The 25723-nt window shown below is 39.7% G+C and overlaps 1 protein-coding gene across 1 annotated transcript in view; it reads left to right on the top strand.

The window, feature by feature from the left end:
- The window catches only part of PKP2 (plakophilin 2), a 43676-nt gene that overhangs the window by 12231 nt on the left and 5722 nt on the right, over positions 1-25723 (top strand). Inside the window, exons 4-10 of the mRNA XM_064457654.1 lie at positions 3351-3489; positions 5639-5846; positions 11041-11218; positions 20201-20318; positions 21793-21954; positions 22802-22975; positions 23583-23736. Of these exons, the coding sequence (XP_064313724.1) occupies positions 3351-3489; positions 5639-5846; positions 11041-11218; positions 20201-20318; positions 21793-21954; positions 22802-22975; positions 23583-23736 (1133 nt within the window). The remainder of the gene's footprint in view (positions 1-3350; positions 3490-5638; positions 5847-11040; positions 11219-20200; positions 20319-21792; positions 21955-22801; positions 22976-23582; positions 23737-25723) is intronic.

Below are 25723 nucleotides of genomic sequence, written 5' to 3' on the forward strand. Positions count from 1 at the left end.
ATTAAGTATTTAAAACAAAATAGACAACATTTTGCTTTGGGGTATACACTGCTGTCAAATCAGAGGTATTTCACTTAAGTCCATCATTCCACCAATAGTACAATAATTTCTTCTGACAAGACTTCTCAGCTTAAGAAGTTAGTAGTTCAGTTTTCTTGTCATTTCCCATTCTCTTTGATTTCAGGGTTGTATTATCTGATATATTGCTCCCTTACTTGTTCTTCCCTTCATAATGGAAGGGGGAAGAAAGGATAAGCTTGTTTTCTGAGTAATTTGATTTTTCCAGAAATTTATACTTTTTAAGGCAAATCACAATTTGGGTCTTTCCAAGGTTAATTAATAGGGTATAAAATAGTTGTGTAGGGTTAAAGAGAAGTAGTGGACTAGCTGTGTATAGTATTTGAAATGTATATAAAAACATTTTCAAATTTTCTGTAGAAGAATTAGCTCATGCTAAGAAATCAAAGTAGAAAAATCAGAGTATAGAGGTGCTATCTCTGTATCTTCTGGTAAAGTGAAGCAGTTAAAAGCATCCTCATATCGAGGGTTTAGGAAAGAGAGAGATTCAACCTGAAACTGAGAAACAGCTGCTTACAGAATCTGACCTCTAAATGTGCTGAGAGCTGTCACAAAATTATTAGACAAGACAGTATATATATATATCTCAAAAAATGTTATCTTTCTGGCAATTAAGGTGAAGTCAGAACTTGATAAATCATTGTTCAGTTTAACAACGTGAATTAAGAACTTCCGATTAGCAATTGCCTGGATGCCCATTTGTTTGTTGTCATTACACATGCTAATCAGCCACATGGCTATTAAGTTTGCCTGTAAATGTTCTGAGTGTAGGATGGATCATTGCATTAAATTCTGTTTTGACAAAAGCTAGGGTGCTGCAACTTTATAAATACCACTGAGGGCCAAATAAAAGGTTAGTGAATGTTCTTTTTACCTAATGAGGAGCAATCCTAGTATGGCAGTGCATAACAGGAGCGAAAGATTTTGGCTACTGCACATGAACAAGTATCAGCCACGAAGGGATAACTGTGGTGAATGGAAGGCTGCTCTCAGTCTCAGTGCAGATCTACACACCCAGCACATAGAAATTTGGTCTCTGGCTGTACATGCATTTATCTCAGCCTGGCAGTGACTGCTGATGGGCTTTTATCATTCTGGGATGTCCTTGGCATCCTGAGGCTGCGAGTTCCCACGTAGATTCTCTGGTGTCACATGAGGGGTCAGCCCATGCAGCAATCTTAACCTTGGAAAGTGCATGGATAGAGTCCCTCTCTGCTGTTAGTCACTGAAATGACTCAGAATTTAATGCATTGGAGATGTCTGCCACTCTGTAGAAGGCGACTAAATTCGGTCAAAGGGCTCCAAAGTTACTGCAGTGACTAAAAGGCAGGTAGGCATGTTCACATGTGCACATATATAACGTGGTCACAAAACCCTTGTTGTTTTAAGAAACCTGACTAAAACCCAAGCTTGAATAGCCTGTTTTTCTCTTCCACTTAGAAAAGAGTAAGAAGAAATATGATCTGGCTTTTTTCCAGGGTTCTGATTAGTACATCTGACTTGCAACTTAGAGTAACTTAGTAGCTACTTTTTTTTTAAACCTGGGCTGAAGTACACTCTGAAAATCTGGAAGCTGTAAGCATTGCTAGACCAGAGCCCAGGGCACTAGAGATACTAACGATAGTTCAGTCAAATTTCACTTTGATTTAACCTCTCTATTGACATCTTCAACACACCGTCCCCTTCATTTCATCTTTGTCTTGCACAAGCAAGCCTCAGCACCAACAGATGCAGCATATTTGCTCAAAACATTAACTCAGAGGAGGGGAGAAGACAAGAAATAACATGATTTATACCAAAGGGAAATACAAAGGCAGGTGGAAACCTCAGGGTACAGGAGTATAATTTCATTTGCAACAGGTGCACTGAAATGGTTCTTCACTTCTTTGCTGTCCTTGCAGCCATCCTGTCTTTTGCTTTAGCAAAAACAAGCAGCAGATGTTGATTTACAGTGTAGCTAGCAGGAAAAATTCCAGGAAAATCCATTTTTGTCTCAGAGCTCATGAGTTCACCATAAATATTTTGGGGAAAAGAGTCAGACTTCAATGCATTTGTAGAAAGATTCCATGTGAGAAATCTGCCAGATTTCTGCCTGGTTTGTCTACCTTGCTCCTCTGCAGCCCTTTCCGGGCAAGCTTGGACTTCCAGGCTCTTTTCCTCCTGCCAATCCATTATTGAGACAGTCCCAGAGCTAACAAAATGTTTAATTTTAGCTGCCCTTACTGAGATGATTTTCAAGTAAACCATTCAGATTCTGGTAGCTCTGAAACAAGGAGTTGTTGCCAATGACTACTTGTTTCACTGTGGTTCACACACTTCTCTCTCATCCCTGTCTGGCCAGCCTGTGATCTGGTTCCACAAAATTATTTGGTTTTAAAAAAGAATAGAATTCTCATGGTTTTGTCCACTTCTGTTTTGTTTTGAGGTTGGGGTTTGTTTTTTTTTGTTTTTTTCCTCTGCGTGGAGACTTTTTGAAACAAAATGTAAATAAAAAGGCTGGGGAACATAACCACCTGTCCCAGAGCTAATGCACCTGATTGTGCCATGAATTGTTTTATGTTCCATTTACTGCTGAAAAAAAAACAGGTCTAGTGACCTCTCTTTCCAATTTTTCATAGGGTTGTCTAACACAAATATCATTCAAGCAAATATGCTGAACGTTGGGAGGAAAATGGCCATGCATATTTTTAATCCTCCCACAGGCAACGTACATAATCAATTTAATGAGTAGTGTTTTTATTTTATCCCACCTGAAAAAAGGATTTGTCCATCTATTTCAAAGTAGAACAACTTCTATAAGCTTGAAAAAAGCAGATACTGTGTCCTGTATATATGTAGCCTGGGGACTGAGAAGCTGAAGTAAGGCATGAAAACAAATGCAAAAAAGCAGTCATCACGTTACTGAGAAAAACATCAAGGTATCTTCATGACCAGTAAAAGACACTCTAATTTGGTTATGACCTTCTTTGGATCTTACTCCTTCATTCACTGATGTTTCCATTTTGTTTTTATAATTTGAAGCATGACTTGCTTTGTCCAACAGCTCTCATTGTTGCAACACTTCCATTTATGGTTGTCTCTTCCCCCAGAATACTAGTATCTCATAAAGCTTTTATAATATTTTCTGCCACTGGAAAGGGAATAACTTTCTAAGAAAAGCTAAAGTTACTTGAAAAATATGAAAATCTTAGTATTACAAGAAATTTCTCAGGCTAAATGGCTATTTTTCTGCAGTCTTGCTTCATTATATTTCCTCTGCCCATACTTTTAAGGAGCTCAGAAGTGGAGATGACTCTTGAGCATGCAGTGAGCATACTGAAGAGTGAAAATACACAGTCTATACCCAGGATTCTTGCTGCAGTGACCTGCATACAGCATGAGTGCTTCCAGAAAGCAGATGCCAGAAGAAAAGTAAGTAATTATTTTTATGTGAGTTACAATCAGGTAGAGCAAATAACTTTCTATACTGTATGGCACTGTGTGCCAACACACAAAAAAAAAAGCATTCCAAGAAACCTTGTAGGATACTGATGTTGTATATGTTCCCTAAAGTATGCTGATGGATTTTGCTGCAGATTCTTTTAAATCGGTGGAATGGTACTGGTCTACGCTAGCAAAAGTTTGGGTTTTAGGATTTTGTGATAGGAAACACAAAAATGTAGCATAAAGTGCAGTTCAGTGACGCCAAACATCACTCAGTCCTTTGGTGGTTTTAACTTGCTTCACAGTAGATCAAAGTCTGTTTTGGAAAAAAATACCAGTAAAATTAGCAGCCTTAACTTCAGTCTGAGGACAGAGCTTCAGAACTGAATGCTTCAAGGTGGTTTATTATTCAAACCTCTCTCAGGCAGCTTCCTTGAAAATCAAGTGGATGAGCAGAAGTTCAAACTGGAGCAGTTGTCCTGAAGCCTTCTTCTATTTCCTGTCTATGCCACATATCCTAGCTGAGTTTTCCTGTTTGCTCTGCATCGGACTTGTTCACATTAGCATTGTCTTGTTTCCCCTTTTTGCCTTTCAGCCTGCATTCCTTTACTTTGTCTCCCCATGATACCTGACAGTCTGTGGGGCTAGTGGCTTTTCTTTCTCGTGTGAACTTGTGGTCTTACAGTATTTTGGTGAATTTTGTCTACTGATGAAAGTTTAGACAGACCAGTCAATATCTTTTGTAAATTCTCCTCCGCACATTAGGTCAAAATAGCACCACTTCTTTTACAAGAGTCATAAATCACTTAAAATTTCTGACAGAAAGTCTGCATAAATGTTTAAAAAACCAACCAGCCACAGTATCAGTGTCAAAAGGGCTTATCTACTGTAATAAAATAGGTCAAAGTGCCTTCAGCATGTTCTGTGCTCTATTTACCTCAAGATACATGTTTCTGTATTTCATTCTGTTAGCATCTAGATAACTGTTGAATCAGGTGGAATCAGGTCAGCAGTGCAGCAGCAAGAAACTGCCTTTTGTACAGCAGAATCAGGCAGGCAGTGTAGTTTGCCAGGGCATGAAGGGCAAAAGGCTTTGTTACATTTCATTTCTTAGTGTTGCCAACACCTGTCGGTCATACTGAATTCCTTTTATCATTAAACTCTGGACTACTCAAAAAAGTTGTATCAGATTTCTAAGTCTTTCACATGGTGGTGATTCTGCACAAGGATGAGTTTGTCCATAAAACCGTATGGCATTTTGAGATGCTGGAGGAAACGGTCCTCAACTGTACATGAATGTAAGGTATTTTCCGTAGTAAACTCATTCCTAAATGAGCCAAGGCTTGCTTGTGTCCCATCACAGCTCATATGGGATTCATCATTTGCCACCACATGTAGAACTTGGAAACTATTTGTTTCCATACAGCTGCTGTAAAATAACATCTTCTTAATTCTTTATTCATTTGGGGCCAAATCCTCATTTTCTGAAGAACTAGACACCGAAGAGTAGTCTTCGTTAAATGTGGATGGTTCAGTAGTTAACTAGCTGACAATGTTTAAAGGTCTACATTTTCAAGTTTACTGTTTTTTTGGCGGTATGCCACAGATAAGAAGTACTAAGTATGATGTATTCTTATTTAATACACTTTCAATACATTCACAGAAGCTAACAGAGAAAAATATTATCTTTCCATCAAGCTGGCTGCTGAGAAAAAAAAAACAAACTTGGCACATCAGGAATGTTTTATGTCCAGAAATCTCAAAGCAGTTTATAAATGTTCCAGAGTTAAATCTCAACTATTCATTTCACCAACACGGAAGCTAAAATACAGAGCAATTAAACATCTTGTCACAGAGTACAAATCTGCAGTAAAGCTGCAAGAGGTTTAGTTTCATTCTTTTCCATTAATTATTAAAATATGATGCCTCCCTTAGTTGTGGATTTTAACTATGGCTCATATGAAAGCCCAGAAGCTAACAGTCATGTCCAAATGATTAACAATCTATGCTTCAAGTCTTTCAAATAGGAGCAAATGAAAAAAGACCCTAGGACTATTTAAAGATTTGCTGGGGGGAGGGTGGAGTTTGTCGTTTACAGTATCTAACTATTTTCTGCTGTGTTTTGTTTTCCTCACAGGTTTTCTCACTTGGTGGTATCCCCAAACTTTTACAGCTGCTTGACACTCAGAACCAGGACATCCAGCGGGCAGCCTGTGGTGCTCTGAGAAACTTGGTGTTTGAGGACAATGACAACAAACTGGAAGTGTCAGAGCAGAAAGGGATCCCACTCTTGCTCCACCTACTCAGACACACCAGGGATGTAGAGACTAAAAAGCAAATAACAGGTAGTGTTTTCTGTGCAGTCAAGCATGAAGTGCTTCAAGTAGCAAGCTTTCTGTGTGAGCTGCACTACTGTTTACTTAGGCCAAAGTTTAGTGACTAAATACAACAATATTGTCACCTATTCTAAGCTCTTCCCTTAGGGTGAAATTCCAAGGTCCTTACTCAAGAACAGTCTTTAAGACAGTAAGAAGAGACAATGAATTGCAATTTCCCTTCTTAAAGCTTCTTCAGAAATGACATGAGTCTGTTTGCAGGAAGCTTGAAGTCCTAGGTATTCCAGAAAAGAAAGTGAGGCTCCAAATAGCAAATTCTGTATAACCATTTTGGCAAGCAGTGATCGGAGCAGTCCCAGAGGTGCCTGGGACCAAAATTAATGCCCACTACTTACACAGCAGCTCAGCCCTCACTTTTTGACACTATGCTGCCAGTGCATACTGGGATCTCCTTGCTGAAGACTGCCCCCCAGAACTGTCAGGTGCTGTGGACAGAAAGTGGTTGTCCTACTCCCCACAAACCCTGCTACCCCAAATTTCTACTCTGAGCTCTCACTCCCATCAGTTTACACCTGAGTCTGTGACAAGCAGAAAACTCTGCCACAGCAACATTGTGCTTCCTTTCTGTGTGAAGGGCAGAGAATTCCTGCAGGACATCCATCTGGCTGTAAAAATTGTACGGCACCATCAGTGGAGTGACCTGCATTCTGAATTCAGTCTTTGCAGGGCTTATGTTGTCATCTTTTATTTCCAGTGTCCTGGAAGAACTGTTAAACATTAGTAGGGCCCATTGTAATTTTGAAGGAAGAGCCCTTCACATCAGAAACCCCATATTACACCTTTTGTTTTATATCAGTGTAGCAGAAGGAATGGTAGGAGGAAATGTCCACCATTACTCACAAAGAAACCTGTGGTTACTGCCCTATTGGCTTTGCAGCAGCCAGTTAAGAAATGCCACTGCTTTGTCCCTGCACTCCTGTTTGACCACAGTGTGTCTGTACGAAGTCAACTGCTTCTGACCCACATTCATTCTAGTTAGCATGCAAAGGAAGAGCAGATATGTATTTTATAAATAGAAGAAAGCATTATGAATAAATGAATGGGGATTTATTTCAAGTGATCTTTAAAGATACCAGGAACACAAGCTATTAAAATAACAGTGCTTGAAAAGATACAGAAGGTGTCAAGCAGCCCTGCCTTGAAGCAAAGGCATGTTGAGACCTTCTGTAATTCTGCATTCTTTTAAGTGTTTGAAATACAGCTCCCTAAGCTGGAGAACAAAGCTTTGTATTGTTGGCTCTTTTGGCTCAGTTCTACCATTCTGCAACATTAAAATGTTTTAAAGTTTTTCACATTCATCAGATGCAGAATTCATTCACTTAGTGACTTATTGCATAGCGTGCTGTCTCCCAGCACACCAGTGAGGGAAGCAGTGAAAATGGTGGTACAGTGGCCAGAAACCTAATGCTCTCTTCTTGCTAGCAATTTCATAATTTATGTCAAAATCTTTGACTGTTTGTGCATGATCACTCATACAGATATTGTGAATATTACTGCCTTCCCCTTCACCAGTGTGAAAATGGATAAAGGGGCACCTTCCTCCTGCAATTACTGCTGTTGTTGAACATGAATATTTACTTGTGAAACATACAAGACACCAACAAAATTTTTAAGCAATATCAAGCAGGATGTTGTATTTTGTGTAAAGCAAAATATTCTGACATACTTTCGTGCCTATCCATTGCAAGGAATGGCTTTAGAAATGCACCAAATGAGTACTATTTCTCACTTTGTTCAAGACCAAATGTGCAGTCAGGAGGAACTATGCTGGGTCATTTGGTGAAAATGGCACCAGGGCATACTTTTTGCCACCACTTTAGCAATTCTTCCAGCTCCCTAGCAAGCTGGAAGGAGCCTACAGGGCAAAGGGAAGCCTGGTTGAATGAATTCTATGAGAATATTAACTTTGCTTCCAGCCATTTTCTTTCCCAGCCTGCACTTCAAAGGCAGGTAAGGAGTGGGCTGCAGACAGGAGGTAGAGAGTCACTGTTAAGCATATGCTTACTAAGGTCAGTGCTTCCAGATGATCTTGGCATGTACAGCGATATCTAGGAAACACTGGGATTACTGTCATGTACAGATTGACTATGTAGCCTGAGAAAGGCTGCAACATAAGGCTTTTCCAAGTGCAGTGCAAACCTCTGAGTGCCTTCCTACCAAGATGGTTAAACCCTGCTGAGCAACGGTTTCCCCATCTGACCGATGGCTCACCTCCAAGTTTTGTTTCTCCTCTGGCATTGCCTTTGGCTTCCTACAGGAATAGTGGAATATCACAGCTATGCCTGCAACTGCACTGCAGCACTGTAACACTTCCAGGAAAAGGTTAATGCAGAACTTTTGGGCTTCCGCCTGGTCAGCATGAGAAGCACATTTGTCTTTCCACATCACACTTATTACTTGCCTACTCTGACTGTAAATTAGGGACTTCCAAATGTGTGGTATGATAATTAGCTGAATGTCTTCCCCCGTAAGAGATTAGCAAAATAATCTTGGTAACTGATAATACCACACTGAACTCTGGTGAAAGACTCCTGACCAAGGATCGAAAGCATGTGATACTCATTAATAAAGATGTCTAAGTTCAGCAGAGGAAAGTTTTTTTGTTTCTACTGCTGTGTAGACAGTATGATACCAAAGCACTCCACCTGATAAAAATACACAAAGGAAGTTGTTGGAGAGAAGGAAGTTAAAACTCTAAGACACAGAAGTTTTCTCATACCATACTTGTCATACCTGTCAGAAATATGATCTAATACTTCTGCACATGAGATAGGTACATCTCAGCATTAGAAGTTTATCTTTAATGTCATTGGCTTATTAGTACCAGCAGTGTTAATACAGACAAACATTTGCCTAATATTAAGCCATATTATACCATATCTTCTCAAAGAATATTTTGGTGGTCTGTATTTTTTTTGAGACCTAGGCTGAGGAATACATTCTGAGTATAGTCATGCAGTGTGCCTTGTATTGTCCTATGAAAAGACTGAAATCAATGGAAGTGTATGGAGATAAATGCTGATTAAGGCAAGTTCTGTGTCCTGCCTCGCAGCCTGTGCATCCCAGGAGAACATACAAAAAGCACCAAACCAGTATCCCCATCAAAGTGGCTTGAAAGCTGCTCTGGACCAGCTTACCTAATGCCCCTGTGCAGAAAATAGCTGTCCGGTCTCCCCGTGCAGTTCCTGTGCCTACATGATGTCTTCTTAGAGGGAATGAGAGCTCCTCAAGATCACATTGTCTGAATTTGCTAGCTTCATAAAATCATTGATACATGTAAAGTAAAGGAACCATAGGCTCTGTCCTTTGACATACAAACTTCTTGCAAATCTCTCAGGAAAGGAATGAGGTTACTCCTGAATAGTAGAAGAGAATGTCACTTGGAGACAATGCAGGAGCCAAGAGAGGAATGGCATTTTGTAGTGTTTGGAGAGCATACTGAAGAACACAAAGTAAAATGGCTGTGGCATGAAAAAAAGACAAAAAAAGATTAGCTTTTGAAGGTAAGCCAGATGAGCCTCCAGGGAGTATCTAACCTCTTGATCTTGTTATCATGCAGCATAAATCTAAGAAATGAAAGAAATTTTTTTCCTGCAGGGAAGATTAGAGCACAAACAGAGCTGTCATTAAAAGAAATATAAATTTACAAGGGGACCCCACCCATTTTCCCTAATAGCCATTTAAGGGAAAATTATGCCCCTATGAATACGTTATAGGGTAGCTGCAGGGAAAAAGCCCACTCCTAAAGACATTTTCTAACGTGAACAAACTCATCCATACCCAGAATGGTGCATGACACACTCAAAGATTCCTTCTGAGCCCAGTAAGACAGTGCCTATGGGTAAAGGTAGGATGTTTGTTGGAAAATTTACAGTGTGAACAACATCTCAAATTCTGTTCTGACAATTCTATTCTACGTATCTGTCTATAATTCAAAATGCTCTTGTTCCTTTTAATATGATATTCTGTCCTTGTGCCCTTGCATTTGCGCCATTCTGTCTTAACCTGCTTCCCTTACCAATGCCCTTTGGACTGTGGGTCTGATTTCCTATAAGCCTTACTTACCCTTCAGGAAAGTACATTCTTCCTTTTATCCCCTAATTCAGAGGTTGAAGAGCTGATCCCAGGAGAAGGAATGGGCTGCTTCTGGCTGGATTTTGTTTTGATTTTACTACTACTCACAATAGCTGAAGTTAAATTCAGAGCATAAGGAGATAAAAAAGAAACATTTTTTTGTTGTGAACTGATGAAAGGAACATTCACTGATACTCTGCTGGTGTTTGGAGGAGGAGATCTGTGAAACTTAGAGCTGCAAGCTGGGGAAACAATGAATGCCTTTGTAGTGAAAAGCAGAAATATGTGTCTTTTTCCAGGGGAAGAGTACTTTAAAAAGAATTGTCATCTGTTGGAATAGAACATAAGCAAAGCTAATCAGTTATACAAGATGATATTTGAGATTTGTTTTCCTGTTTGGAGATTGTAGTAGACAAGGTGTGTAGCATTACGTAATGATTTGTTTAGTGACAAATGTCTGGACAGTAACGGCCAACCAGTGTTTAACAGCTTTCCATCCTATGAGGAATTTTGCTATCAAGTGCTAGAGAAACTTGGAAATGGGCATGTCCTGTCTTCTAGCAGATTTCCAAATACCTATAAACTCACTCTCTGTACCTCCCATCTACCCCCTTTGCATGTGAGTTTATTCTCCTGCTCATTGGTCTTTACTTGGTACTTGGAAGTGCAACTAGTCCTGCCAGGCATCCAGAAGGGATGAACTCCTCCCTGGAAGCATGGAGAATGATCACTGATGTTGGTGGTAGGTCTGTTTAGCTGTTTTACTTTTTTAATGGAGAAGATGATTGCTACAGATGGGCAATGCACATACAGAGCCATGGAAAACTGCATTCAACTGACTATATAGAGATCTGACTTTAATTACATGGATAATTGTGCCCCTCGTTCGCTTCATTTCCATGTCCTCAGATCAGGGCTGGTGAACTTGAATCACCCCCTTCTGCTCTGCTTCAGGATATCAGGTGCCAGGCAGGCTCCTTCACTCATTAGCTTCATGGAGTTTGAGATTAGGTCTTTTGAACTCTGGGGGAGTCTTTTTGCCATTCTGATTTTATTTTTAATATTACAGGTTTGTTGTGGAATTTGTCCTCCAATGAACAACTGAAGCACCTGTTGATTAAAGAAGCTCTGCAGACGCTGACCGAAGCTGTTCTCATCCCTTACTCAGGCTGGCCAGATCGAGATTACCCTAAATCAAGTGTGTTACCTGACCCTGATATCTTCTACAATGCCACAGGATGCTTGAGGTGAGCACTCAGTTTACAGGTACCCAAAACAACAGTGGTGATAAAACAGGCCTGCACACTTATTTTCTTTCTTGCTTTGAACTTTGATGGCTCCGAGAGAAGAGTTTGCATACAGATCATGTTTTGAAATGCCTCATGTGTATCACACCAGAAGAATTACTGCTCAGTACAATGAAAACGACTTTCTTTTTAAGGCTTCTATATATTTATTTGATGGGTACAGACTAAGTATATCCTTAACAGTAGATAGTAATCAGAGGCCTGGTTGCAGTTTATAGTTGCATTGAAGTCAAAGAGATCCTTCACTGAATAACAGTTGTTGGTATGATGTATAGTATTAGCCCCTGACTGATGATGATAGCAGTAAAACCAAAGCTTTTAAAAATGGTTGTAGGAGTGATATTACAAATTAGCACTGGAGAAAAGCTAACAGTAACTTAAAATTTAAAGCTGTGTGAGCCTTTTAAAGTTATTTTAACACTCTAGTGCAGTGGTTTCCAAACTTTTTTGATCATAAACCCCTATCAGTAAAAAACTTTTGAGAACACTCCCTCAGTATATGTATATTTATTTATTTATAAATTATATACATGTACTACTTTACTAATATACTATGTACATTATAAAACATACATAAAAACAAAAATTAAGAAGGATGATATAAAGATGAAATAAACACTATTTCAATTTTTTAAAAATTTTATTTATTAACGGTTCAAAAATACTTCCTTCCCGCACTCCAACAGACTGTCCTGTGCAGCCCTTGGGGAGACCAGTGCTCCAGTTGATCTATAGCATGGTGACCTTTAAAGCCTAGGTCTAAGTTGTATGATCTGCTGATACAAACAAAAGATTGACACTTTAACAGGATGCGACGTTTTTTGACCCATATAAGTATCATTTATAACTACTTGTTAATACCTTTTGTCATAAACAATTCCTACTTCATTTTAATTTCTAAAATTCGTGACGCATAAGAAGCAACTTCTTATTTTTTCTTCTTGCCTACCTGTATGCCTACTCTACAAAGTCAAAATAATTAAGACTCTTATACAAAGATTGAGTATGTGTCTATACTTCTGACTGGCAGAACAGATTTATGATTGTGTTTGTTGAAAAGTGACAGTGCAAAACACCATGAAAAGTCCTGGACTGTAGCAGGTAAGGTTTATTTCTTTGAAACACAATTTCTTAGTTATGCTGGAGCAAAACACAGTTATAGGCAGTGATAGGATTTTTATTATCACATGCCTCCATTTAGAGAATTTGATTCTATAAAAACAAGAAACTAGTCTTCTATGAAGAGTAAAGAAAACACACTATTCACATACCACTGTTTCAGGGTAGCCTCAACTGAAATTTCTTGTCATGTAAGTTTTATTCAAGCAGTGGTAATGCTGTTTGCAGTGGATAACTCATTGTGGGCAGTTCCTTTGAGCAGTCTCAGGTTCAGACACCCAGGAGTGTCAGCATTTCCCATAAGAACCACAAAGCTAGCAGCTTTCTCTCACAATTTCTTCCCTTTGCACTTTACTGTTGTATAGCCCTGTAAGTGCCATTTGGGCTATAGAAAGACTAACATACTTGAAGGATTAGTTCTGGTGTCATAGGTCCATCAGCGGGAGAATGGAAGTGCTTGTTTACCTGGAATTTTCTTTCAAGAATCTGAGCATGTCATGTTCATCTACACCAGTATTAGGCATTAACAGGATCACAGTGTTTTCTGCCATTTGTGCTGGGTAAGTTCTGCTCACCTGCTGTAATACCTGCTGAGTCCTACCAGCTTTAGTAGGCATGGGAGAAATCCTTTGGGTAGTAAGCAGAACATGCTCAGCAATGGCCAAGTCACTCTTATTTTCTAGTCAGCATATAAACCACAGCTAATAGTTACAGTCAGTAGCATCTCCAAGGACTCTTTGGATAAATACATAGAGTTAATCTCAAGCCATAATCACTTCTTGTCTAAATAGATGACTTGGAAAGGGGACGTGGTACGGTCAAGCACAGAGAAGTGTTCAGTTTTCAGCTGCTGCTAAAGATGCTTACTCTGATGTATCATAAACTATAGCTAAACTGATTAGAAAACAGCCAAACCCAAATTAGGGAAAGACATTTTTTAAATCAAGTAAGCCCTGTCCAACTTTTTGCGCAAGTTCAAGTAAATTGAGGCCAGGCTGCTGCCATGGAGTGGATGAATAGATTTACAGTTGTGTATTTACTACTGCATTGTCTAATAGCCTCTTGACCACAGTAGCACCTACTAGAGAGAAACTGCAAAGGCATCAGTAAACACACCCCTAAATGACTGAAGTACAAAAATCAATCTTAATAAAAACACCTTTAAAAATAACAGACCATAAAGCTGTGGCCCTTTGTGTTTGTGAGTTCAAAGTCATTGTACTTTAAGTAAATACAAATAGAAGTATCAGAGATGCATGTCTCTTGTTTACACATTCAAATATAGATGAAAGGACATAGTTTGAAATAATTGAGTAATGTATGAGTGCAAAGGCATGGCCTGAGTTTTAAACTCTTCTTAGTAAAGTACAAGGAATTAAGTTTGAAATTTAGAGGCTGGGAAGCTGCCCAGTTTTGCCTTACCCATACCGGCTTTGCTAACATGTCCTATAGCAGATCAGTTGTATCTCTATTGCATGAATTTTTCCTGTGTAAACAGCTCTGTATCTGGCTCGTGTGATTTCAGAAGACAAATTAATTTTTAGCTATACAAAATACTCAAAAATACTCAATCTTTTTCTGCAGGAACTCCTGTCAGCCCACTAAGTACTAATTAACTTCATCTCTAAGTAATAGTGAACTTTTATTTACTCTGATGGCTCAAAAGCAAAAACAGAGGAACCTTAACTACCTATAATAAAATCTCTCTAGCTAATGCTAGTGATGTTGTCTATGAAATGAAGCAGGCTGTCTTTTTTGGTATCAATTAGCCCAAGATGCACTTGTACAGAAACCAGTCTGGCTGTTAGGTGTGCCGCTCTGTGGTCCTCCATTTGGACACTGGAACCAATGGGGGCTCAGGATCATTCTCAGTTTTAGCATGGTATTACTCTTTCTGAGCTTGTTGCAGCAACTTGACACAACTTGATATATGACAAATAAGGCATAACAGTAGCCAAGTTGTTTTAAATTAAATAAAAGTAGATTCAGAACATACCTTACTCTGTACAGAAAGTCAGTGAGTGAGGCTGCTCCAGAGCTGCAGTTAGCTCTGCAGCCTTACTGAAAAATCTGTCAAACTGCCCTTATCTGGATTCTCAAGGATACACCACCTGTTTTAAAAATGTGATGTCCATATTCTAGTCCTTCTCAGTTTCATTGAACACTGAAAATTATAATTAGAACAAGAACAGCTTGAAAATTCACAGGTAAAGTTGATCTGCAGGATTTCCAACATACTTTTTAGCAGAGAAGAGTGTTTAACGAGGCTTACCATATTTGTACAGACCAAATATCTGAGATTTTTAAGATTAATCAGTTTTGCATCTCCTTATTGGAAATTAACACACCTCCCAAATGACGTCACTAGAAGTATTCCTTCCTTATGTATTAATTAAAAAAAAAAACAAACCTCTGCACAAAAAAATGCTGAAAACTAAAAGGAGAGCACACCACAAAGTAAAAAAACATGCACCGAGGAAATGATGTTACTAATGAAGATGCTTAAAGAGTATATATATATATATTTGCCAGAATATAAATCTGTAATTAGTCTTCCCTTTTGTAATACTAATATGTTTGTTGTGCATGTTGATAAAGTCTATAGCCTGCAGCTTCTATTACAGGGTAAAAATAGTACTTTGAAGTACAATACGTTATGCACAGTATGGAACTTAGTCACAGGAGAATGCCAAAACTTCTTTTCAAAAATTTACATATGCCTATTGACTGAAAGGGACACCACAGTCCAAATCTAACACTGTCATTTGACATGGGCATATGCACTGTGCCACACAGTTACCAACTAATAAATTAAAGCTCTCTTCATCCTCTTTGGCAGACTTTCAGGAGGGGAAGCGAATCCACGTCTAGCAGATAGCATTGCAGACAGTAACACTAGAATGAGTGAATGACCAGAACACTCCCTGTTCTGCTAATCAGTTACTGCCGGAAGTATTTTGGAGCCCTGAATCGTGTCTGCCTGTGTCAGTGTATGCAGTCACTGATAAGGTCACTGATAAGGAAGTCTGACATTAGAAGGATTTGTCAATCCCATTCTCTAGGTCTGTAATTTGTCTTAAAGCTTTGCTTCTAACACCGTTTTACAGTAATCGCAGGTCACAAAACTTAACATAATAAAAAGAAGCTCTGTTCACCACAGAATTCTGCATTAGCAGTTAGAATAAGTAATGGTATTGTTCAGTCCTGAAATATGATAAAAAGCACTGTGCCCTGAACAGGCAGAGTAAGCCAAGTCAAAAGACTTCACTGCTTGCCTGTCAAGTTGAATAAGTAAAATAGGGGTATTAAACTATCTCGAGGAGTACTGCAGACTTTTGCAGACAAGTTTTGTTGGATTTTAAAGGTAAAGTCACTTTTTCATGGCCTGAAAGTCCTACACATACTAGTTTTGTCTCCAGTTCCAATACAAATGGGTGGAAATCTTCAGGATACTTAGCCTCCTCCTCCATACTCCTCCGAGTCTGAAAGGGTAAGATGCCAACAGCATGCAGAGTATATGGTTTGGAATATGATTTATATACATAAGTGAATTTCTGGCATGACTCGTCCTCTGATTTAAAGGAAGCCTGTCTGTATTATACCTTGAAAGCTGATAATGATCTTGTTCCATTTTTATCTTGTAATACCTGTTCCCAAAAGTTCTACAATGCTGAACTTTCCAAAATTTATGTTTAGTGTTAACCACACATTTCCTCCTGCAAAACATTTTGTTTAAGTGTTGGAGCTAGCGATTGCAACTGCTGTGTTTCATTACAGGGTCCTCCTTTTTAATTTCTCCGTAACTGGAGCATCTTGTGGCCCTATGTATCCTAATTCTTAAAACTTTCTAGACAACTATCTCCAGAAAAGTCAGCTAACCTCTCTGTTCCTGGTTCTCCAGCCAGTAAAATAGAAATAATACTCCCTTTGTATTATTATTTTTCACACTTTTTCTGTCCCAGCTTGCTTTTAAGCTCTTTGTGAATTACACAGTGACTCACAAGGACAGTGGTAAGCTGTATTTAGAGGAAGTAGCATTATTGCACTTCAGACCAGGAGACTGTATAAACATGTACTTACATTTGCTCTGAAGAGGAGTGAATCCAAAGCTCTCACTGTGTTAAAAAGCATAATGGCAGCTCAATTTCAAAGGGAAGCTTCTAAGAGAGAACGTAAAACAAATGACTGACGATAACAAGTCTTTGAACCAAGGCCTCTTGCATAGCATTGCCATTCCTTTAAGTTTATTTCCATCCATTCTTATCTTCTCTTGCCTCCTCTTCAGTTCATCAGGTCCCCCAGTTCCTGAAAGGAATTTTGTTATTTCCAGCAGGCAGCTTGCAGCCTAGTGCCTGTAGTTACTAAGTAGATCCTCGGATACCTTTCTCTCCCTGTTGCATTTTTGAACTGTGTAAGGCACGAAGGGAATAGAATTTCCCAGTCTGCTTCAGGAAATTGTTATCATGTAATTGAGTTAAATTCAAATTACCATTTTTAGCAGAATGAGTCCCAGCAGCAAAAGTCGTCTCCTTGTCAGTCATGTGGATTGTTCACAAGAGTGCAAAAACCTTTTCCAACATAGTCTGCCAGTGTGTGACTCACTGATGTCTTAAAGGGAGCATCCCTTTCGTTTGATGCCATTTGCAATCCAGCTGAACATATATTATCATTCTGTTTCTTTCGAAACCACACTGGATTTTACTATGTTACATTTCTTTGTATTTACCTCACATCTCTGGATCAAAATAATATTTCCCAGTAGGGAATTAGCTGATCCTCCACAAATGCCACAGGAACATGGGCAAACATCTATTTTGGTTACAGATATAGTTACACCGTGCACGTGTGCAAGAGAGAACAGAAGAAGCAAATATGGGATGAGATAAATGAGGCACGTAGATAGATATAATGCATCCACGTTAGCACGTGGTATAGTTTGGGCGTGTCACCAGGATTACCATATTTAAGCATGCCATAAGTCAGAGACTTTTAATAGTTAGATGATGCAAAAATGCAAGTTCTAAGGCATTGAAAGGAGAGCATCCCTACGAGCAGCAATCTCCCTAAGGCTGTGTTCCCCCCATGCCGGTAGAGATATCAGAAACTGTGGAGCAGAAGAGTTTTTCTATGAGAAGACTCTTGATCTTAACTCCAGCTGATCCTTTTTCCACAGATGTATTTCAGTGTACTTCTGATGAAATACAAGTAAAACAAACTTGCAGAGCAGACTTGAAGATTTCTAGGTAGCCCTGAAGCCTCACCATGGCGGTTGCCGTGAGCCACAATACTGCGCCAGCCTAACCATGGCCACTGCCCAAGCATTGAGTATTTCAAGGCCTCCAGGAGCTCCACTACAAGAAAGTCCAACTCCTGAGCTCAGAGGGAGGCATTCCAGTTGTCAGGAACCTCAAATCTTGGGAAGCCAAGGTGAAATCAGTTTTGCATTTTTCTAAGCAAAGTATTGCCATTGTTTCAAATTTTTTTTTTTTTAAATGCTCTTCTCTGCCTTCAAACCAACTCTGACCCTATTCAGAGTAAGGTGCTTACAACTGTAATTGGGCAAGTGGGAGAGCAGAAGCTCTTCCCTTCCCAGTCTGTGGCGTGGTGATAAGGAAACAGGGAAAGGTGGAGAATGGAGTGGCCATATGTGTACAGAGACGCAAACAGACACACACTGACATCCCTGACTGGATGAACAGTTGAGCATCAGCTTCTTAATGAAACAGAGCTCAGTATTTCATTTCCATTGCAGAGCAGGGCAGTGCCTCTGTTTCAGGCTCTTCTCTGCCTTCTGAGCTGTAAAGCTATGTGCCCCACCATATTCATGCCAGACAGCAAGGGCAGGTGATGGCCTCTCCTCACACAGCCATTCAGCATGATCATAGGTGTCAAAAGTTTAGGGATTTTTAGAATAACTTTGGGACAAAACGAAATACTGTTCAGCTGAAGTGTCTTTGGTGAGGGAGATTCCTCACTTATCTTTTAATAGTATTTTTAGTCTGTGTGCCTCAGAAACTATTTTTGCTATGCACTAGAAGGGCTGTAGCATGTACATTTCTGTCAGTATAACCATAAACATATGAAAGGATGACACCTCGAATGTAGCATACATAAGTAAAATTGAATTCTGAAGTGATGTCTACGGTAGGCCATATGAGGAATCTGAATATTGAGTCTGTGATATCTAATTCCATGAGAGAATAAATGAACTCATAAATAGGGATATTGCTAACAGCATGACCTAAAGTAAAACTATAATTACAGTGCATTAGTATTTAATCCTAATATGTACTTCCCAGGGAAAAAAAAAACAACTGCATTGACTGTATATAAAATGCTACATTCATTTTACAGTCATAAGCCACAGAAAAGTTTAAAGCTGTACCTTACTGCCTTTGCTGTTAATAAATTTTAAACCGTTGTAATTTCCAGTGGGTAAAGTAAGCATGCAAAATAAACACCCTGAAACTATCTAAAGGAACATGTCCCTCTCTGTGATGGATGCTAGGATTGGATTATATTTAATGTTATTTCAAACACAGAAGCTGGAATTTGATACTGCATGCAGCCTTTTGGCCAGCAGAGCTGCAGGGGTCCAAAATAATGAGGCCTACGTTTATAATTCCAGCATTCCATAATTCAGAGTTTGTTTAGTTGTAAAAATAATTATACCCCAAAACTGTAAGCGTTGTTACTTCCCTGGAAATCAGTAGCTTATTTAGAGCCAGACTTCAAGCAGCAAGTGTGTGTTTTGCTTTTCAAGAGTTTTTAAATCACTTTCGTAATTAATTTTCAAGCTGTACCTGGGTTACCACAAAGCACAGAAAAAGTTACTTGAAAGCCAGGCAAACAGTGGCTTCCTTTGGGTCTGGAGGAAGCAGAAAGCATGCAGAGCTGTGTCTGAGCCACTGTAGTAGAACGGTAGAAAGCATCTGCATAAGGCATCTAGCATTTCCCTCGCTGACTGAACAGCTTCTGGTGGCTTCAGCTTTTTTCTGCTTAGATGCCAGCAGTTTCTCTGGGAAGTTAGAAATCGGCTGAGCATGGTATATTCTTTCTTCTTCCTTGTCCCCGCATATTTCAAGATGCTCACACTGCTGGTCTGGCAGCGACGGCAGCGGCAGCCGCATCACAGTTCATCCCCTCAGCCTCTCGCCCGGCGGTGGGGCCAGGCTGCTGCTCTGACCTACCGGCTGGGCTGTGTTTGCATCCCCTCCTGGCCACTAGCACTCCTCAGAGCATTTCCATGAGCACAGGAACTGCCACCTGAATTTGGTCCCGTAACTGACATCAATTATCTTTACCTTTAATGTACAAATGTTGCTAAAACTCTCAGAACATGTAGCTGTTGATGGGTCATCTTGGGTCAAGAACTGGTTTGGTGTAGCTAAATGCTAAAGGACACTTGTATGCATGGATATTTTTACAGGTATCTTTCCTCTGATATTTTGACATAGCTACTGTTCCAAATATTATAACTACAGATGGAGTAATGGAAAAAAGGTCCAGTTTGACTGTTTAAAAGGATTAATTCAACTTTGAGATGAAGATTTGAGTCAGGTCTTACCTTATCCATCCAAACACAACAGTTTGTTTTTCTGGAGTGTTTGTTTTTGTCTGGGAGTGCACTGAAGTGAAAGTTTTACCTACCAGAGGCTCAGATTAGCTTACAGCTCTGAAGAAAGGAATCAGTCAGCCTTAAATTCAGTATCTTTAAGATTTAGCTGGGAAAGTTTGTCAGAGGAACACAAGGAAAAATCTTCAACTAAATCTCTTCTCACCAACCTATTCCTTCCTGCACAGAAACATGAGCTCTGCTGGCCCCGAAGGAAGGAAAAAGATGAGAGAATGCGAAGGCTTGATTGATTCTCTTGTGTATTACATTCAAGGAGCTATTGCAGACCACGAGCCTAATGACAAGGTATTGTTTGAGATGAAAGGTCTTTTCCTAGGAAAATTGCTGGGAGAACATGTTTTTGTTTAGAAATCAGTGTTCAGAAACAGCTGTGATGTAATGGCCAAACTTATTTCCAGGGCTTTTAGAACTGTCACCAAAGATGAAAGTCCAGTAAGAAGCTTTCTGAAGTGTTTTTTTAAACCCTGCAATCTAAAAGAATAACATACCTTAGCTTTGGTAAAACATTTTCAGAATCACCACAAAGAGCGAGAAACTTTTTTTCAAATGTGACAAAGTCAGAGCTTTCAGAGATGCTGAAAGACCTAAAGAGTGAGATATTACAGATTTTCAGTTGTCTCACAAAGCTAAAAGCTTAAAAAATTAATCTGGTTACTTTCCTGTATATTTACTGCTATATACCCCTTAGGAAATGAAGAGCCTAAATGTCTGTGGGCGGCAGTGTAATTAAAGAGTTTGCATCCTTTAGAATGAGATTTATCTTCCTAAGTTTTTTTTAGAAGTTATACATTCTGCCTAAGCCAGTAACTACAAGGACGTAGACACCTCCAGAAGCCAGTTCCTCTCGTTCTCTTCCTCCCACCATTGACTGCAGATGAACCCTGAACAGTGCTTATACTAGAGGCTTACCTTTCAGCTGGGCAAAGCTGGGTGAGGAGACCAGCTGTCACTTATGAGAAGGTTAGCCATAGCCTGTGAGGCACTTCTAGTGTGCCTGCTACAACTTGTGCTGTGTAGCGGTAATCACTGCACATTTATAGCTCCATTCTAGGATTAGTTACTTGAGCTTCTCCATCTCCATGTATTCAGTGCTGTTAGCTTCAGGGAGAATCCAGCACATTGCACTTGTGCCAATAGTTCCCTGCTGCATTTTGCCTTAAAACCACTCATTCCTTTTTTATTTTCAAAAAAGGAGGAACTGGTAATAAAGCTATTTGCCACTAGACTCATCACTCAGAAATTGTAGACCTGACCTCAGCCGTGCCCGGAAAGGCACATCTAATTGAACAAAAGCGTCCTACCACCGAGAAGTGCTTCCTGCTTAGGAAAAATACAAAGCTTTCCTTTTGCTGATGTGAGGGTGAGGTGTGTACATGATCATCTTTACTCTTAAGCTCTTAAGCATTCCTTGGCACACTTCTGGACTATGCCAAATAGCACTCACACAAAAAATTCCCAGGCACAATTCAGGAATTAAAATGTCCCAGGACCATTTCCAACAGGCACGCACCCTGCTCCAAATGCAAGCCCCGTGTGCCAGTTGGCTTCAGTGCTCAGGAACATCCCAGGGCATGTTTAATTTATCAGTGTAAATGCAGTCTTGTGGATCACTGGCACAAAGACTAGCTCTTCTGTAAGCCATTAGATGCTCTGCAGTTAGTTGTTGAAGATCCAAAAAATGAAAGCTCTTCCCACGTCTATACATGTCCCCTCAACGCATGCCAAACCTTTCAAGATTTCTATTCTCTTGTTATTTTAGGCCACAGAGAACTGTGTGTGCATTCTTCACAATCTTTCATACCAGCTAGAGATAGAGCTCCCTGAGAGCTATGCCCAGAGCATATATATGCAAAGAAGAAATATTTCTAGCAATGATAAAACACCGGGCTGTTTTGGAACACGGAGCAGAAAAGTAAAAGAGGTAAAGCACATGTTTAGTTATATCTTGTTTTGTTAATCAGTTGTAGCAACTTCTGGAGAATAAGGCTGTAAGCTACTTAATAATCTGTTATTGATGTATCTGGTAGCGTGACACTTAACTTGCCCCAAAAATGAAAATTTATTGATTTTCCTAACACCATTATCTTGTTCAGCTGCTGATGGTGAAAATGATATAGCAATTCACTGTTTCATTCCTTGAGGAATACTGCCACCCAGTTTCATCCCCTCTGATGGATCTAAGCGGTATCTGTACCATGTACAGCAATTGTGCAAGTGCCCTACCGATGACTGAGCGTTGTGATGGTTTCACCAGTGAAACCAGCACAAGGTGACTTGCCACTTCCATGACTTGATGGCTTTTGGGCTACGTCAAGACCTTTTCTTTTCTTGCCATGTGATACGGATCACAAATAGTCTGGCAACTGGGAATTATTGGAGAGAAAATGGGTATCAGGCAAGGGGGAAAGTGAAAGAAAAGCATTAATGACCCTTCCCCATCTATTAATTTTGCTGGAGTGTATTCTGCCTTCCCCATTCCATCCACAGTACAACTCTAGCTGGCCATTTCTGTTTCTCCTTGGCCTCAGCCCCTAATGTCAGTTGCTGACAAATGAGAAGCAGCTTCCACGATACCTATCTCCTCTTTTTGGATGCAGTGGCCAGTATAATTAAATATTGAAATTTTACACATTGTCCTTTGAGTTCAGAACTTGGTAATCTGCAAATAATCTGGTCATAGAGAGTTATAAAATGGCTAGTTTAGCTTGTGATGCATTAAGTCGTATAAGGTCACTGTTTCTAAAAGCTTGATCTGTTTACATGTTTAGAAGCAGCAGGACACCCCGCTACCTGAGGAAAAGAGCAATCTCAGAGGTGTTGAATCGCTCTGGCATTCCACACTGATTAGGATATATCTCTCCTTAATAGCAAAGAGTACCAGAAACTATACCCAAGAAGCATCCCTGGGAGCTCTTCAGAACCTCACAGCTGGTACTGGACCGGTAAGTCGGCTTTTTTTCTTTTTCTTTTCATTTAGTTCTTAAAGTGAATGCATAGAGTTTAGGGCTGGAGTGCAACATGCCCACAGCACTGAGATCAGGTAACGACCGATGAGTCACTGTCTCACAGATGCAGTCAAGGAAATCGAAGAACACTGAATCATAACTCGCAGTGCAGCTATTTCTTGCTTGGCAAATACGGGGATGCTTCTTCTCACTCTATGTACATCTCCATATGTTGAATTTTGCCTATTTATTGCACAATGAGGGATAAGTAGCTGTTAAAAGCACAAGAAAACAAGTGGTTTTGTGGAACATAATTAGTCCCATGGGGACAGGAAGGCTCTGACACAGCCACAGATCACTTTCACAGTGAAGAAACTAATGACCTCTGTCATGTTTTGGCTGAGGAACTGGCCAAAGAGCACATGGGAGCAAGAGGGTTCAAAATTTCTTTTATACCACCTTCCTTTTCTGTTGCAGCTGATACGTAGTTCTGGATTTAAACTATTTTAAAGGTACTTAAACTGATGTAAAGAAGCTGCTGCAGCTGTTTCTGAGGCTGTACATTTATGGTAATGACGCGCTATTGCTACATGCCTTATAACAGATGCCGTTTGCAGTGGCCCAGACTGTTGTTCAGAAGGCAAATGGCCTTCCAATTATTCGAACTATGCTGCATGTAACCCACCCAACAGTAAAGAAGACAGCAGTCTCACTGCTCAGGAACTTGTCTCGCAACGCCTCTCTGCAAAGTGATATAGGTGAGCAAACACTGATATTGTCTCTCGGGCTTTCTTTCTCTCTTCTCTTTACGTTAAGCTTTCCTTCTTTAAATAAAAATTTAAAAGTGAAAAAAAAAAGAAGTGGATTTTTAGGTCAGACACCTGCAGTCATTTTACAGGGTTGAAAATAGAGTTTTGCCTAAGAAAGACTCTTACCTCAAGTTTTCTCTAAATTGTGTGTTCCTCGTCAGATACTTCCATTGATGTTACTTTCAGTAAATACATAATGGAAGTAAAATCTACATAGATTTGGAGGGGGAGTTTTTCTTCTGCTTGAAGTAGAGTAAAAGAAGGTGAGTGATGAGTGCTGTGCTGCCACAGCTTTGTAATCCTCTGGGAGAAATCATAGAACATCTCCGATTTTCTGGTGAAAATAATATTTTCTTCTTTTAGACACAAAGCTTTGGAAGCTTGCAGATAGCACAGTTTTGCCACCTAAGTTTTCTGAGAATGGAAGCTAGAAGAGGCTATAGAGAAAATAGTTCAAATTTTTTGGAGGACCTTATTCCTAAAACATAATCATTATTTTAACATCAGAAGCCATTTCTATTCCGAGTATTTTTATTACAATTTAATGTATACTTGAAATTTTTTTCCTACTGATAGGATAAAATAAATTCACATAATTTGTTGTCCTTTTCTGTGTTCCTACCAGAGGGGGAAGGGGAAATTACAGGCATATAGCTGGTTCATGGGGCAGACTAGCTTCCAGAATTCTGCAGAACAGTCTTCTGGGCACTGTTTAATCCTTAGAGAACATTCCCTGTTAATTAAAAGATTATATGTTGTGGGGCTGATTTCAAAGGGATAATTCATATGGTGTCAAAAATTACAAGTGGTGAATCCCCCAGGAAGAGTAGGAATTAGCCTCAGAAGAAGAACTTGGGATTTTATCAGGAAAATAATTTATGAGGGAATGTGGGAAAGATAGAATAGCATGAATCTTCGGAGAAAGGTGCTTCATCTTGCACATTCACAGTCACTTTCTTGCTTTACCCATGGTAGGAAGAACTGGGGTTCACCGGAAAGTGAACCTCTCCCCCATGAAAAGGTGTTCTTTTTAGTTGACTAAAAGCACGTGTGAATTCAGGTAAAATTCTCCAAATGATTTTGGCCAAAGGAAAACATTTGGAAGGGCATACAGTTCCCTAGATAAAGTGTTTATCAAGCAAAATGAACCTGTCATATGAAATTGAGATTAATTTAATATAAAACATCTCTAAAAGGTAAGTTATTGAAAAACATCAGAAAATTTCATATTTTACTTGAGAAAAACAACATTTGTTCTGAACAGATGTTTTCAAGGCACTGCCAAATTATAGTTTTTAAAAATCTCCTTCCTTGACTTACCAATAGAAGAAAAAAATGGGCAATCATGTCTGACATAATTGCTTTGACTGATACTTAGCATAGCAGGTGGTTCATCTAGTTTTAAAGGTCCTTTTCTAAATTGCATGTGATTTAATCTCAATATCCATGAACCTCGTCACGCACCCAGCTGGAGAAATGAACAGAAACTCACGGAGAGCAAAGCGCTCTGTCCAAGGAAAGCGCTGGTGTTGGAGGCGAGAATGGCCCAAAATGCCCCAAACTAAAGCCCAGTGGTCCTTCTTACAGTGGGAGCAGCTGGCTAAGACCTACTGCTTTGATCTTCTCCATCAGCTCTGGTCCACACAGCACAGATCTTAGAGTACACAGTAGGATGCAGTTGCTGTCCAGAGCTGCTGTTTGCCGTTGGGTTGGCTGGTAGGGTGACATCCAGCGTGGTCAAAGTGATGCGGTGTTTCTTGAGCAGGGACAGACTTCAGAACAGGACTTTCTTCTTAAATAGATAGCTTACACACTGGCTTAGAAGGCTGAGTGTGTGCGTCTGTCCCCTCATAGTCGACCAGTTCAGCAGTAAAAATTGTGCTGTAGCCACCCTTTCTCAGTCTGCTGTATATCACTATACCCATGATTACCTATA

Source organism: Phalacrocorax carbo, chromosome 1 (assembly GCF_963921805.1).
Source record: "Phalacrocorax carbo chromosome 1, bPhaCar2.1, whole genome shotgun sequence".
Taxonomy (NCBI): domain Eukaryota; kingdom Metazoa; phylum Chordata; class Aves; order Suliformes; family Phalacrocoracidae; genus Phalacrocorax; species Phalacrocorax carbo.